This window comes from Alosa alosa, chromosome 2, assembly GCF_017589495.1.
Source record: "Alosa alosa isolate M-15738 ecotype Scorff River chromosome 2, AALO_Geno_1.1, whole genome shotgun sequence".
Classification (NCBI taxonomy): Eukaryota; Metazoa; Chordata; class Actinopteri; order Clupeiformes; family Clupeidae; genus Alosa; species Alosa alosa.
In genome coordinates this window covers 19,398,647-19,412,076 of record NC_063190.1, presented here as the reverse complement: position 1 = coordinate 19,412,076, position 13,430 = coordinate 19,398,647, and the positions used below count along the sequence as shown (strand labels likewise).

Below are 13,430 nucleotides of genomic sequence, written 5' to 3'. Positions count from 1 at the left end.
AAAATTAAACATGATACAGTGCTTTACAAGGTTATGCAAAAACAATGACAACTTCTTCTCCAAACACCGAAGTGGAAGTGAGATGGACGATAAAAGAGGAAAAAAAAAGAACAACAAATGAACGGGAAAAAAAAAAAAAAAACATGAAACCATGACAACAGAGAAAAGAAAAAGCAACACCATTCACATCCACATTGTGCTTGTTAAGCTTAAGGTCTTCTCAGTGAGTCAGCAAAAAACCACGGCAACGACAAAGACGACAACAATGACGATGGACAGGTAGTGTTCTCTTGGTGTTCCCAGGCTGGGATTATGACACTGCAGCTGAGGGATGGAGGATGATGGTGCGAGCTTTAGTGAAGCAGCAATGCTGAGCCCGACAACGAAAGACAAGCAGAGAGACAAGAGAGAAACAGAGAGAGAGAGAGAGAAAGAGAGAGGAATAGAGGGAGGGGTATAGAACGACATAATGTGAGTGCTCAGAGTGGAAGTGGTGCAGAAAGAATGGGGGAGGGAGAGAGAGCATTAGGACATACATTCGGAGCAAAGAAACTCTAAGAGAGAGAGAGAGAGAGAGAGAGAGAGAGAGAGAGACCGTACAGGACATACAGTAAAGGTAGAGCAAAGAAACAGAGAGAGAGAGAGAGAGAGAGAGAGAGAGAGAGAGAGAGAGAGAGAGAGAGAGAGAGAGAGAGAGAGAGAGAGAGAGAGAGAGAGAGAGAGATATTGGTAAAGGTGGCTGTGGTGCAAGGCTTAACATGAGCAGCCACTTTCACTGACAGGCTGCTCTGGTGAGTCTGCTGGCAGCTTAATATCGATCACTGGGAAACGCCAGTCAAGGAGATCAACAAATGGGCTGACAAACACACACACCTGCACACACACACACCTGCACATACACACACATGCACAAACACACACCTGCACGCACAGTGTTCACTTGCTTGCACCTAGTCGTATTAGCACAAGCTCTCTCTCACACAGACACACATACAATACACACACAAATACTTTTGTGCACACACTCTGATGGTCAGTCATAACACAAACATACACACGCAAACACACAGACACCCACACTTTCAGAGGAAGGATACTGTCTTCTCTGCTCTTGTCCTGGTTGCTCTCCATGCCAGGCAGTGCAGCTGCCACACGTCTGAAAAGCTGCGGGAGAAACAAACCACATCAGCACTAAAAACAAACAAACATCACTAGTACCATCCAGTCACGGCTTTATGGTCAGCGCCACCACAGACACACACACATCCATGCAAATCCCAGCTCCCAGCAATTTACTTCTTCATTTACTTACCTGGTGTCACATTCTCTGGCATTAAACCACTAACAATGAATTAACTCCTAGAGTTATGGCTTGTATATTTATGTTTTTTATTTATTTGTATTATCGATATTTGATACGGCTGTGGTCACCGGCGGCACACAGCCTCTAGTAAGAGGTCCTATTGCCTGATAAAGCTCTAGAAGTGTGTACACCCCTGAGGTGCAGGTGGAGCTCCATCAGTGTGGGTTTTTCTAATATAAATCTAATATAAGATTCCATTCCACAACAACTCAAGGTTCTACAATTCTATGTTGAATTCAATGAACCCAGAGCCATATAAAAGGTATCTGAATGAACCCAGATATTCTTTAGAACGTTCATAGTCCAACATTCCCGTCACACCGGTGTGACAGTACACCTTAATTAAGGGTTAATTTACTTTAATCTAAAGTGAAAAATAAAACTGGGTAGGTGGGCATGTAGTATTCAAAATGCATAGCATGCAACACACCATGCATCTCTACCCTTTCTGTTATAAGGACACGTTAACATCGTGTTAAGATATTTCGCCATGAAGATAATCCTCGGTTAACACACAATGAAAGCTCAAGAGAAGCTGTGCATATGCAAGCTCACACCAGATAAACAAATTGCTTTTTAGTGGCATGGTTGAAAGGTCAAATAAAGGTGTGCATCACAAACGAACCAAAGCGGATACAAATTACTCCAGAAGGATGAAAATCGTAAAATGATCAGACATATTGGTCATGAATCATTAAATAAGTAAAAAAAAAAGATTTGATGAATGTGCGATGTGATTCAATAATTTATTGGAGAGTCAGAACCATGCAAATATATGTACTGACTATTGTGAGAGAAAAATTAAGATGAGATTAAAACCCCACTTGATTAAAATATTAAAAAATCTAGTATCTGTCCACCAAGACTCATTTTTCCAGATACAGAGCTTGATACTTGAAGGCCAGAGCGACCTTTTACAAATGACTGGACACAGAGTCTCCCTGATGCATTAGAGCACACAAGCGAGCGAGCAGGCGTGATGGTGATCATGAGCGCAGAGGTCAAAGGTCATGCGCTCTTTCTACCTGTTTGACATTGTAGCCTGTCTTTGCGCTTGTTTCGATAAACAGAACATTCAGTTCCTTAGCTCTCTGCTCACCCTCCTCTGTGGTGATTTGTCTGGGACAACAGAAGATGCCACGTACGTACACACACACACGACAAAGAGAGAAATAGTGTAAGAACATTGAAATAAAGATGCTTGCCGCGGCTCTTGATGCTGCTGTGGCTGTTTCTATCCAATCCAATCCAATCCGGGGTTCCCATGGAAACCAAGTCTCCATGGACCCAATCTGGTCCCCCCTATGCGTGCATGTTCGCAGCTCTCTACCCAGTACGCGTATGTTATTTATACAACAATTGGGTTCTATGGAACTATTTATTTGTTTCTGATTGGCCGAGAGACGTTACGTGAGTTGGAATATCCCTGGACATTTCAACTCAGACTTTGCACAGCTAATAATAAAATCACTCCGCTATGCAATGCGAAGATTGGACACAATGTTCTCATCCCAGCTCTCCACTATTTCAAGCAATGGGTTATCATGGCTACGGCCGAACAACACCCGTGGGAATATCCATGACCAACCTCACTCTCACTCGTGCTATATTGCTTAAGCAACAGGCCTATCTAGGTCTTCAAAAGATTCTCTTCTAGTTTTAAAGCCACTTGTGTGAACCTGTGTTAGTACATGTCTGAATGGCTCTAGTGGCCACACACTGGGATGTCGGTTAGCGTAAAGGTGCAAATGCCTGGGTAGATGCATTTCAAGTTTCACTCTGGAGTAGTAACCTCCAATTAGAAAACTTCGACTCCACCCAATGACGCAAGGCGAGTTAGCTTTTCTCTCAGTCACAGATGACCTGCCTCAATACGAATTAGCCCTCTCTCAATCAGAGAGAGCAGAGTCTTGAGAGAATGTCAACTGTTAATGGTGCTGCATAAATGAATAAAAGTTGATTTTAACTTAATTTAATAGAACTGAATAGAACTGCACTGAACAGAATTGAATGTTCCTTGACTAGTGCTCCTGTGGGCCCGGCTGGAAGACGTCTAGAGAGGGAGAGGGAGGATCAGCAGCAGCAGCAGCAGCATGTTGGAGCTCGCGGCTCAGACACGCACACACACACTCACCTGCTTCACATTGTAGCCTGCTTTAGCACTTGTCTCAATAAACATTACATTTAGCTCTTTGGCTTTCCTTTCGCCCTCCTCAATTGATACTTGCCTGCAGCAAATGAAAGGGATGAAATCAATTCTTTTGGCTCAATGAATGAAGTACTCTTGGGAAAGAACTTTCATTTTACACTTTCAACAAACAACGGTTGGCCTGTTAGGTACTTATAAAAATATATATATTTAGAACCACATTTACTGGTCATTTAGTTTAGACACTGGTGGGCATTCTATTCTAGCAAATATATTAAATCATTTGGATGGTGGAATTAAAACCTTTTGCCAGAAAAAAAACAATACATGAATAATACAATATATAGATATGGCCACAGTTGTCATTTCAAACCTCACAAAACAATCCAATAGAGTCCAAACCTTTTATCCGCAAGATCTGTCTTGTTTCCCACAAGCATGATGATGACGTCACTTCCTCTCTCTGTTCTGACATCATCGATCCACTTTGTGGTCTGCTGGAAGGAGTTGACATCTAACATGAAATTTGACAGATGGGGAGGAAGAGAAGGAGGGAAAGAGAGAGAGAGAGGGAGAGAGAAAGAGAAAGATAGAGAGAAAGAGAGAGAGTGGTAGTGTTAAAGAAGGGAAGAAAAACAATAGTTGGAGCTTCAGTTCAACTGGCAGCTGATGATAGATGATGATGTTGAGTGTTTGGCGCTTGTAAAGGAAAGCATAAGAAAATGAGATAAAAGCAATGAAGCAGGTCACAATACGGAAATACAGCTCTTCTACTGACAAGAAATAAACTACATATCCCATCTACAATATACTCTACGGGAGCTTGGAGTCTTTTGATCTTATACTTATTACTTCTCTGACTATTACCATCAGAGTTCCAAAACCAACAAACTGAAGTGCACGCTTTGTGGTGCAATTCTGTACACTCTGCAAAACAGTGCACTGCACCCATTCTTAGCTTGGCATGGGTCAGACAAAAGAGAATCAGACAAGTCCAAACTAAATAATGCAAATTAGTCTTTCTTACAGACCACAGACACATCTGATGCAGTTATGCTTGTCAAAAATGTCAAAATATACTACATATGTGTTACAACCGAGGGTTCACCCTGCGACCCACAAACGCGAATTCCGCGAATGCCAAAGTCAAACGCGAAAACCAAAAGCCAGCCTACCTAATTTACCAAGATAGCTCGTTAGTCTAGGGGGGGTTTAACAATAGCTGGCTAAATTGAGCCCTCAGTGCAACTTGCCCTACGTGTATGTGGTAACTTGAGTTGGGAGTCTATATCAGTGGTGTGGGTGAAGATGTTGATATGTAAAGACTAAAGACTGCAAGAGGAACCAGCTTACCGACTTCCCAGGCGAGCGTGCGTACCGGGCCAGCACAAGTCTTGCTCTTTCCCGAGAGCGGCCAGCTCTCTTGCGGTTGTTCGGTTTTTGGGAGTTCAAGTTTTGATTGGTAAAGTCCAGGTGCCAGACGAAAACGTTGTATAAGAATAAACAAAAGTCCGAAGGGACGGTCGGAGATACAGGTAATCCTAGTCAGCGTTGGCGAGTAGCGTGCACACTTTCAAACTCCTGCGCGAGACTGGCGTTTTCGCGCTCCTCCAGGTATCCACCTGTAATCAATTTTTAATACATTGCGCCTGCCACACCCAGCAGTCAGCTGGTCCTCAGGCAGCCATTAATCAGTGTGTGTTATCCCTCAACCTGACCGTAACAATATGTCAACTTCATAAAAGTAGTGGCTCCAGTGCAGTCATTCATGTCCAAACTTAAAGGAAGTCTCCCAACATGACCTTCCATGGGAACTACAACTGATGAATTTGTTCAACTATTGATGAAGTACATCAAAAGATTCAACTACAACAACACTGTTACCAATGAAATGACATCAAAACGGATGGCAAAAACTCTGCTTTCAGAGAGTATGCTCAGCACGCCATAGTCCCAAAAGGACAAGAAAAGAGAAGGGCACAAGAAATCAAACAAGCGACATGGAAATGAAGGGGACAGAAAAAGAGGAGAGAAAAAAAACAAATGAGCAAAAAAAAGCGTTGGACTCAGGAAGCAAAAGAGGCGAAGAAAAGAAAGACACGTCTGAGGAGGACGTCCAGACAGCGCTGTCTGGTCTGCTTTTCTTCCAGCGACGTTTTCGTTTGTTTTTCTCTCCACACTCACTTGTGATGTCAAAGACAACCACGGCCACAGTGGAATCTCGTATGTAGCTAGGGATGAGACTCCGGAAACGCTCCTGGCCTGCCGTGTCCCAAAGCTGCAGCCGCACCTAGCCAGTCGTGTTAGCACCAGAGAGAGCAGAGGAGGAGGAGGAGGAGGAGGAGGAGGAGGAGGAGGAGGAGGAGGGATGGATGGAGAGAGAGAGAGAGAGAAAGAGACAGAGAGAGTAGAGAAAAAGGAGATGGTGAGGAGAAAGGAGGAGAAAGAGAGGAGAGAAAAGGAGATGAGGAGAGAGAGGAGAGAGAGCAGAGAGAAAGAGAGAGAGGAGAGAGAGCGGAGAAAGAGAGTGGAAAGAAAGAGAGAGCAGAGAAAGAGAGTGGAGAGAAAGAGAGAGAGCAGAGAGAAGAGGGGAGGGGAGAGAAGGGGGAAGGGGAGAGAAGGGGGAAGAGAGGAAGTGGTGAGAGAAGGAGGGAACTGGACGGAGGGCAGGGGGGTCAGCGCACCAGGGCAGGGCAGCCTGGTGGGGTACCTACTTGTGATGTCGTACACAACGACGGCGGCGGCCGAGTCGCGGATGTAGCTGGGAATGAGGCTACGGAAGCGCTCCTGGCCCGCCGTGTCCCACAGCTGCAACCTGATCTGTGTGGGATGGGCACAAATGATAAAGGGAAAACGCAAACACAACCAAACAGAAGAGAAAAGAGAGAGAAAAAGAAAGACTGAACAGGAGAGGAAAGATAGACAAAGACAGAAAGAAAGGAGCAAGAGAAGACTTGAACAGAATAAGAAATTAAAAAAAGACAAAGAAACAAAACAAAAAAATAAAATGCACAAGCAGGCATGCACATGCTGATATGCAAATCAGAGGTTTCGGAGGTAGAAACCAAAAATAGCTCATCAGTTTTAACCAAATAAGTAACATAAATAAATCATATAAAGCACACAGGATCAGCTGATGTGAGGGGCTAAGAGAATGTAAAACAGTGTGAAGGCGTGGATGGGAAACTGAGGGGGAAAAGGAGGAGCGACTGAAAGAATGTAGAGAAAGAGAACGCAGTGGGAGGCCTTGGAGGAAGGGGAGTGGGGGGGGGGTAGAGGTTCTACCCTGGACCTGAAAGGATGGTGGGGCCATACAGGCTTCCCACCTCTGCAGTCAACACAGTCACACACACACACACAGACTCAGGGAGAAAGAGGTTAACACCTTTTCACTGTTTACTCAGCAAACAACGCAAATTATAGGGCTTTTATTATTAGTTATGCTTTTTCAGTTCACTGTCCACAGACTGATCATGAAGGTATGCTAATAAAGAAGTATGAGGTTCCTTCATGTCAGGGTGATATCCTACAATCCCTGTAAGGGTGGGTGGGGCAGGAAGTTGACCAGACAGAATCTAGCAGACATTTGGGTGTGTTTGATCCGTCATCATGTCTACCGAACGCCTACACAGGGCTGGACAAATCATACCCCCCACCCCCAGCTTTCCCACTGGGCAAGTGAGTGCTCCAATTTGCTTGCCCAAACCTGAGAAGTGGTTTCCCAGTGTCAGCATCCAAATAGGCCTTGACAATAAATGGACCTTCATATACTGTCTACGGTTGAGCTTTTATTTACTGTATGTTTGGTAATGTACATTGCCTTGGATTTAATACATCTCACAGCCATTTTATAATGGATGCACAACATGTTAATGGCCTATTTTTGTTGAAATAAAGTTCATGTTAGTTCCTAGGTAAGCGATTTGGAGAGTTGTAGATTCAGATCCAGTTCAATTTTACATTAGAATTTAACAGCCGGCATGACTCAACAGATCACATCACCACTACCAACAGTGCCTGCAGTAATGCTGTGATCCATGTTAAAAACATTTAATTTCATTCTCATTTCACACCACACTTACATACACAGTCATGGGTCTTATACAAGTGCATCTTAAAGGGGAACTTGGCAACTATTTCATCGTAATAAACCCGTTTAGAAATCATTTGGATGGTTAAATGACCTGTTCCGCTAAAAATGGTGACTTTCCCCGCTGCGCTTAGCGTCCCCAGGCGGAAAACCAACATTGCAACATTGAGACTTACCGTCCCGGAAAGAGAAGTGAGAAACTCGTTTTAAATCGTGTTTCTTACCTTGTAACATCGTAACCAAACTTATGCTAACCGTTCGCTAGCTTGTAAACAAATCCATGTGCTTTATCGTTACCTTTTTCCACAGTTTGAAATAGCATAATGCACAATTTCTCTAGCAGAGGGGGAAATCCTGCCAAGTTTCCCTTTAAAACATTTGAATATCATGGAAACAAAGTCCATTGCCGAGTTCTTCTCAGGTCGACATTTCTGGATCATAAATTCTTCATTGTAATATTCTGAGATTCTGCATTTGGTCAATCATCAAGATTAGAATAATCAAGAATAAAATTAGAATGATCAAGAATAAAACAAAAAAAGGCTTGAAATATTTCACTGTCACTACACATTCACTTGAAACTAGGGATGCACGATATATCGGCGGCCGATATATTATTGGCCGATAAGTGAAAAAATGAAAATATTATTATCGGTCCGATAACAGAATTCTGGCCGATAATTTGCACCGATATTTTTTAAAGTCCTAATTTAGGCCTATGTAAGGTCCGTCTGGCTACACTGAGCTACTTGAGCTTGGTTGGCTATACTTTTCCTCAATATAATGTCAGCGGTGTGAATGTATTTCTCCACTCTAACAAAATCTGTGGATATGCGTTCATTTGGGAATCTGTGCATCTCAAAATCCTCTCGTGAATGATCCGCCATTTAACCTTACCAGAGTGGAGCTCAGCCCTATCTAGATTCGTCTTGTGCTGATGTGTTTGCACTTTACCGCTGGTCGGGGAAACAAATAAACAAACTCGTTAATGGGGACGAGTACATAAGTAGGCCTAGTTCTAAGTTGTGTTTTAGTATTATATTTGCATTACTTTAGCTTGGGTTTTGTATTATTACCTAGAAATATGCTAACCATTCCTGCTTCAGTTCCAGACAGGTCATCATAATAAGTTATTAAAACCTTCGGGGCTAACTCACTCGCAATTCACTGATGTCAGGTTCACTTAAAGGAGCTAGGAGCTGTAGGGCTAGGCTACTGTTATGTTGACTGCTGTACTATTGAGGACTATTATGAGTTCTGTCCATCATTTGGTGGTAGGTAAAATTACTGCAATAAAATTATGCTTATTAAATGCTTTCCCCAAATCACTTTTCACAATTTTTTTGCAAGAGTAATATTATCGGTTATCGTATCGGTATCGGCCACAACAAACCAATAAATATCGGTTATCGTTATCGGCCCTAAAATTCCATATCGGTGCATCTCTACTTGAAACTGTGTAATTAATCTGTAATGAATCTGTTTCATGAATATGACTTTGAACTATGACTATGAACTTTTACTTTTTGAAATAAATTACGGGACAAAAAAACTTTTCCATGGTATTCTAATTTTTTGAGATGCACCTGCATTTCATTTTAAGATTCCTTTTTGAAACACTGGTGCTCAGACAACTTTACACATCAGAAGCACAGTAACTCTGATTTGAAAGATGCTGTGAGAGATAACAAGCCTTCAAACAAAAGGGCGTGTCCCCTGGGTTTTGTGTTCTATTATGCTAGAGGTCTCCCTGTAGGTTTTATTTGTTTTATTCACTTATTTATACACAGGTCTTGTTTTATTTATACGTTTACATGTATCTGTGCTTTTGCTCTGTTACACACATTGTATTGCAATACTGCACAAAAAGTAGTGTATACATAAAGTTTGATTTCATTTGATTCTATGACTAAAGCTTCAGCATGTTAAAGGACGAGCAAATGAGGGCGGTTCCAAAGTGATGGACGTCCCTGCTAGCCAATCATTTTGCTTGAACACTACACAGACTGTGGATGGATTGAATGGACACATATGGGTTTCCTTGTGGAAATTTGAAAGAAATGCTCACAGCACCTTTAACATGGGTGATTGCATATACTCGACAGTATCACAATAAACCACATATAAAATATCATACAATAGCTAGTACAAATCACCACTAATCAGCCAAATGAAGGATGTACTTACTGTTCTGTCCTCAAGATACATGGTTTTCGATAAAAAATCAATTCCTATTGTGGCCTGTAGAACAGGAGTGGGTTAAAGGGGGTCAGAAACACAGGTCATACAAAAGAACAAGGCCACATCCATATACTTATCCACTTATAAATACACTTTCAAGTATTGCAATGGTTATTACTCAACTCAAATTAATAATCCTCATCTTAAAGGATTTTGCAGCCAACTAGCAACTAGTAAGACAGGGCGAGCTCACTTACCTGGTAAGTATTATCAAAGCTGTCGTACATGAACCTCGTGATCAATGAAGTCTTTCCCACTGAAACAGAAAGAGAGAACGGGAGGCTTATCAATGTTGCATTAGTGACTTAAAGGTGCCATGTGTAAGAATTGAGGTAAAAATATCCAAAAAAATTAGCTACACGCATCAAAAGAATGAGAAGAAATAAGGGCGATGATGTAATTAAAAGAATGACAAGGTATAGTGCTGCAGAGATATCAACCTGAATTAGCATGCTAAATTACTAGCCACAGCCCGACAGGTGTCATAATACCAGTATCTGCATGAAGGCGGTATGTGGGCAACATCGGCGTTTAAGGTCACCTTGTATCATTGTGGTTGTGCTTGTCGCTTCCAAGTCAACCACATACTGATAACATCCCCATCAAAGTAGGGCACTGCTTTTTCAGAAGGCAGAAAGCCTTGTGATAAAAAGCCCAGCAGCACCGAATACTAAAGCACACGTATACAAATTATAGTACTTTATTACTACATTCACACTGATCATGATAACAGCTATGCTCAATGAGGACAGACAGACAGACAGACAGACTTTATTCATCCCCAAAGGTAAATTACAGTGTTCCAGCAGTCATACAAACACAGCATTCACTGCACATTAACACTGTAACGTGGCCTGATTTCTGATGTCTGCACAAATTTAAATTCACAGGAACTCTAGTGTATGGGATGACAAAAGTATGTCAAAACTATGAAAGTTCAAAAACTAACTAAAAGCTAAGAACAGTAAAGAACTAAGAATATTTTCATTTTCTGTACGGTCGGGCAGTCAGGACACACAAACAAGGAATACTTCCCCCTGATTGCTTCCTCCATATATCCCCCAACTACAACACATCCCACCAGTCTGAGAGCATGCACAGGGAATTAAAATGCTCAAAAATACACTGCAAGTGAGGAGGGGAAAACCCATTTGAGAATGCCACTATTATTTCTTTCTCTGATGTGAAATAGTTTATGGGTTGAGCTCAGCCTTGCACCTCCACGCCTGCTGGTATCCCAGCTGTGGAGCCAGGACCAGCTGGAGCGACATGCTATCTGACATGACTGGGGTCACGACCCTGCCACCACCCTTCCACCCCACAGAGGAATGCAGGCCTTCCTGCTCACACAAGTCGGTCACTTAGGGGTAAGCAAGGGGGTAGGATTTGGTGGAACAGAAGAGAGTCCTCCTCCATCCAGCTACCAGCTACCAGTGCCCCCGAAGGAATAGGTGACAGCTGCTTATAGGAGTGCCACGTCAAGGGGAAGAAACTTGTCAAGGGGGAGAGACAGAATGCGTGTGTGTGTGTGTGTGTGGGTTAAGGCTGGCAGGGCTCTCCAGCAGAAAAACAAAACAGCTAGCAAAGTTTTGCTCCATATCTGCAGCTATAGGCAGCCTTGCAGTATGGCGCAGGAGATGTTTTTTGTACCCCTGAATACCATTGAGTGACAAAGCCCTATCTTATCTTTTGAAATATTTGAATCCTGTCTGTTGTAATATGATTTCTGGATTTAAATAAAGAATTAAAATGTGAGAGAGGGTGTGAGAGAGAAGCCTCTCTTAACTGGTTTGTAGTTCTTGCTGCTTCCAGTTTTATTCTGCTGCGTCACTGCCTGTAACTGAAGTCTGCCACTCACCAGCACAGCACAGCACAGCGCAGCACATTACAACACAACACAACAACACAGCTGTGGCAGCCAGGACTGGGTGATGGGGAGGGAGAGAAAGCAGAGGCTGCAGGGGCAAAATATGGAGCTGCTGGGGCAAAACAGGGGCTTCTCCTCTGCACTGTTATGTTCTTTAGTTAGTTTATTTGCTTATTTGTTTGTTTGGGGAGAGTAGAGGTGCTTTTGAAAGCATATATGTACGATTCCACAAAGAGCGCAGTTCAGTCCAAGTGTAAGGGTACTCTGGAGGGACAAAAAAGGATCAAGGCCCACAAGTCCCTATCTGCCAGTGGTGAGAAGCGGCACATACAGACATACTTGATAGGACATGAGGATATGATCCTTCTCAAGTGTGGAAAAACCAGTCCGCATTCCTGGAGTCTGACTGCATGCACCTACAGCTAAGTTTAGCAACAACACTTGCTCATTCATACCTTTAGAGGCCCCAGCTCTGACGAAGATCAGGTAGGCTACTCAAATAGCACCCGCTTTAACAAAATTGGAGCTTAGACAAAGGCAGAGACTTTTTGTGTAAATGTTTGAAGAGCCAACTCCTCTAAAATATTCAGCTGGAGTGTGGATACAGGGCAACAGGAGCAGTTTCCTGAGCAGGATTTTTTCAAATCCGTCTTAAAAGCTACTCTGCTTTTTTCTATTAGGAAGTAGGTGTACAAACATGAATAACTCCTATGACTTCCACTACAGTCAAGGTAGACACCGTCTCACACAATCATTAGAGATTAATGGCCCGGAAATACATCTTCGCCACATGACAGTGATGGGAACAGGCCCTTTCTCATGAATAAGTTCAGCTAATAACCTTGTTTATTTCCACCTGCATTGCTTTACCAAGCTGATGAAAATAAGTCAAAAGCTCTCACGGTCATTTGAACTTTGGCCATGGTGAGAATTATGGATGCATAACTGACACACACACACACACACACACACACACAGAGACACTAGAGCAGCTGTTCCATAATTACACACTACTGATTCTCCAGAGGTCCAGGTGCAAGGAATGTTAATTATAGTTTGTTAGATAGATCCTTTAGAATATAGAAAAAAAAAAAAAAAACACCACCATTTTAACGGTCATGGTGACACCTGCAGCCCTGTTAAACTGCTCCTCAAAAGCAGTACAGGGGCAGCCATATAGCAGCCCATAATGACATGAGACTGTGGCATACCTGTCAACACTCCCGTTTTTCCCGGGTTCTCCCGTATTTCAAGGTCATCTCCCGGCACCCTCCCATTTTGTTATTTCTCCCGGAAAACTCCCGTAATTTGCATGGCCATCAAACTTCATTTTAAAATCATTGATCCATTCATTTTTTTCTATTAGTTTGACATCTCCCAGGTTGCCAGATTGTGTATGAAATACACCCTACACATACACGATCACTAAGTTTCAATTTCAACCGTTTTGTCATAGGCTAAAACCTGGCAACCCAAAACCCAAATAAGGAAGCGGGCGCCGACTGTGCAGCCTGAGTCTTGTCGTAAGCAAGTGGGCTAGTTGAATGGCCAACTCCACAACTAGCTGTTGTGAAATTGTTGGAAATTCACATCACATAAACTGTTATTGAGTGTTGTTGATAAACTGAACTTGTGTCCTCGGAACCAAATCAGGCAGCAAGCAGCTTGGGAGTTTTGGAAGTAGGCTGCAGGCAGGCAGCTGGTGGATACATAACTGGCA

The 13,430-nt window shown here is 42.8% G+C and overlaps 1 protein-coding gene across 5 annotated transcripts in view; it reads right to left on the bottom strand.

Moving 5' to 3' along the window:
• Positions 1 to 594: 594 nt before the first annotated feature.
• The window catches only part of rab6a (RAB6A, member RAS oncogene family), a 17,866-nt gene continuing 5,030 nt past the window's right edge, over positions 595 to 13,430 (bottom strand). The window contains exons 2-8 of one of the 5 annotated variants that reach the window (XM_048230859.1): positions 10,041 to 10,099; positions 9,790 to 9,843; positions 5,697 to 5,802; positions 3,915 to 4,026; positions 3,498 to 3,591; positions 1,098 to 1,164; positions 595 to 821 (exon numbers count right to left, since the gene is read on the bottom strand). In XM_048230859.1, the coding sequence (XP_048086816.1) occupies positions 754 to 821; positions 1,098 to 1,164; positions 3,498 to 3,591; positions 3,915 to 4,026; positions 5,697 to 5,802; positions 9,790 to 9,843; positions 10,041 to 10,099 (560 nt within the window). In that variant the 3' untranslated portion in view covers positions 595 to 753. Of the gene's footprint in view, positions 822 to 1,097; positions 1,165 to 2,388; positions 2,483 to 3,497; positions 3,592 to 3,914; positions 4,027 to 5,696; positions 5,803 to 6,226; positions 7,719 to 9,789; positions 9,844 to 10,040; positions 10,100 to 13,430 lie in introns of those variants that run through there. The other 4 variants (XM_048230849.1, XM_048230843.1, XM_048230834.1 and 1 more) reach the window with 4 other exon arrangements.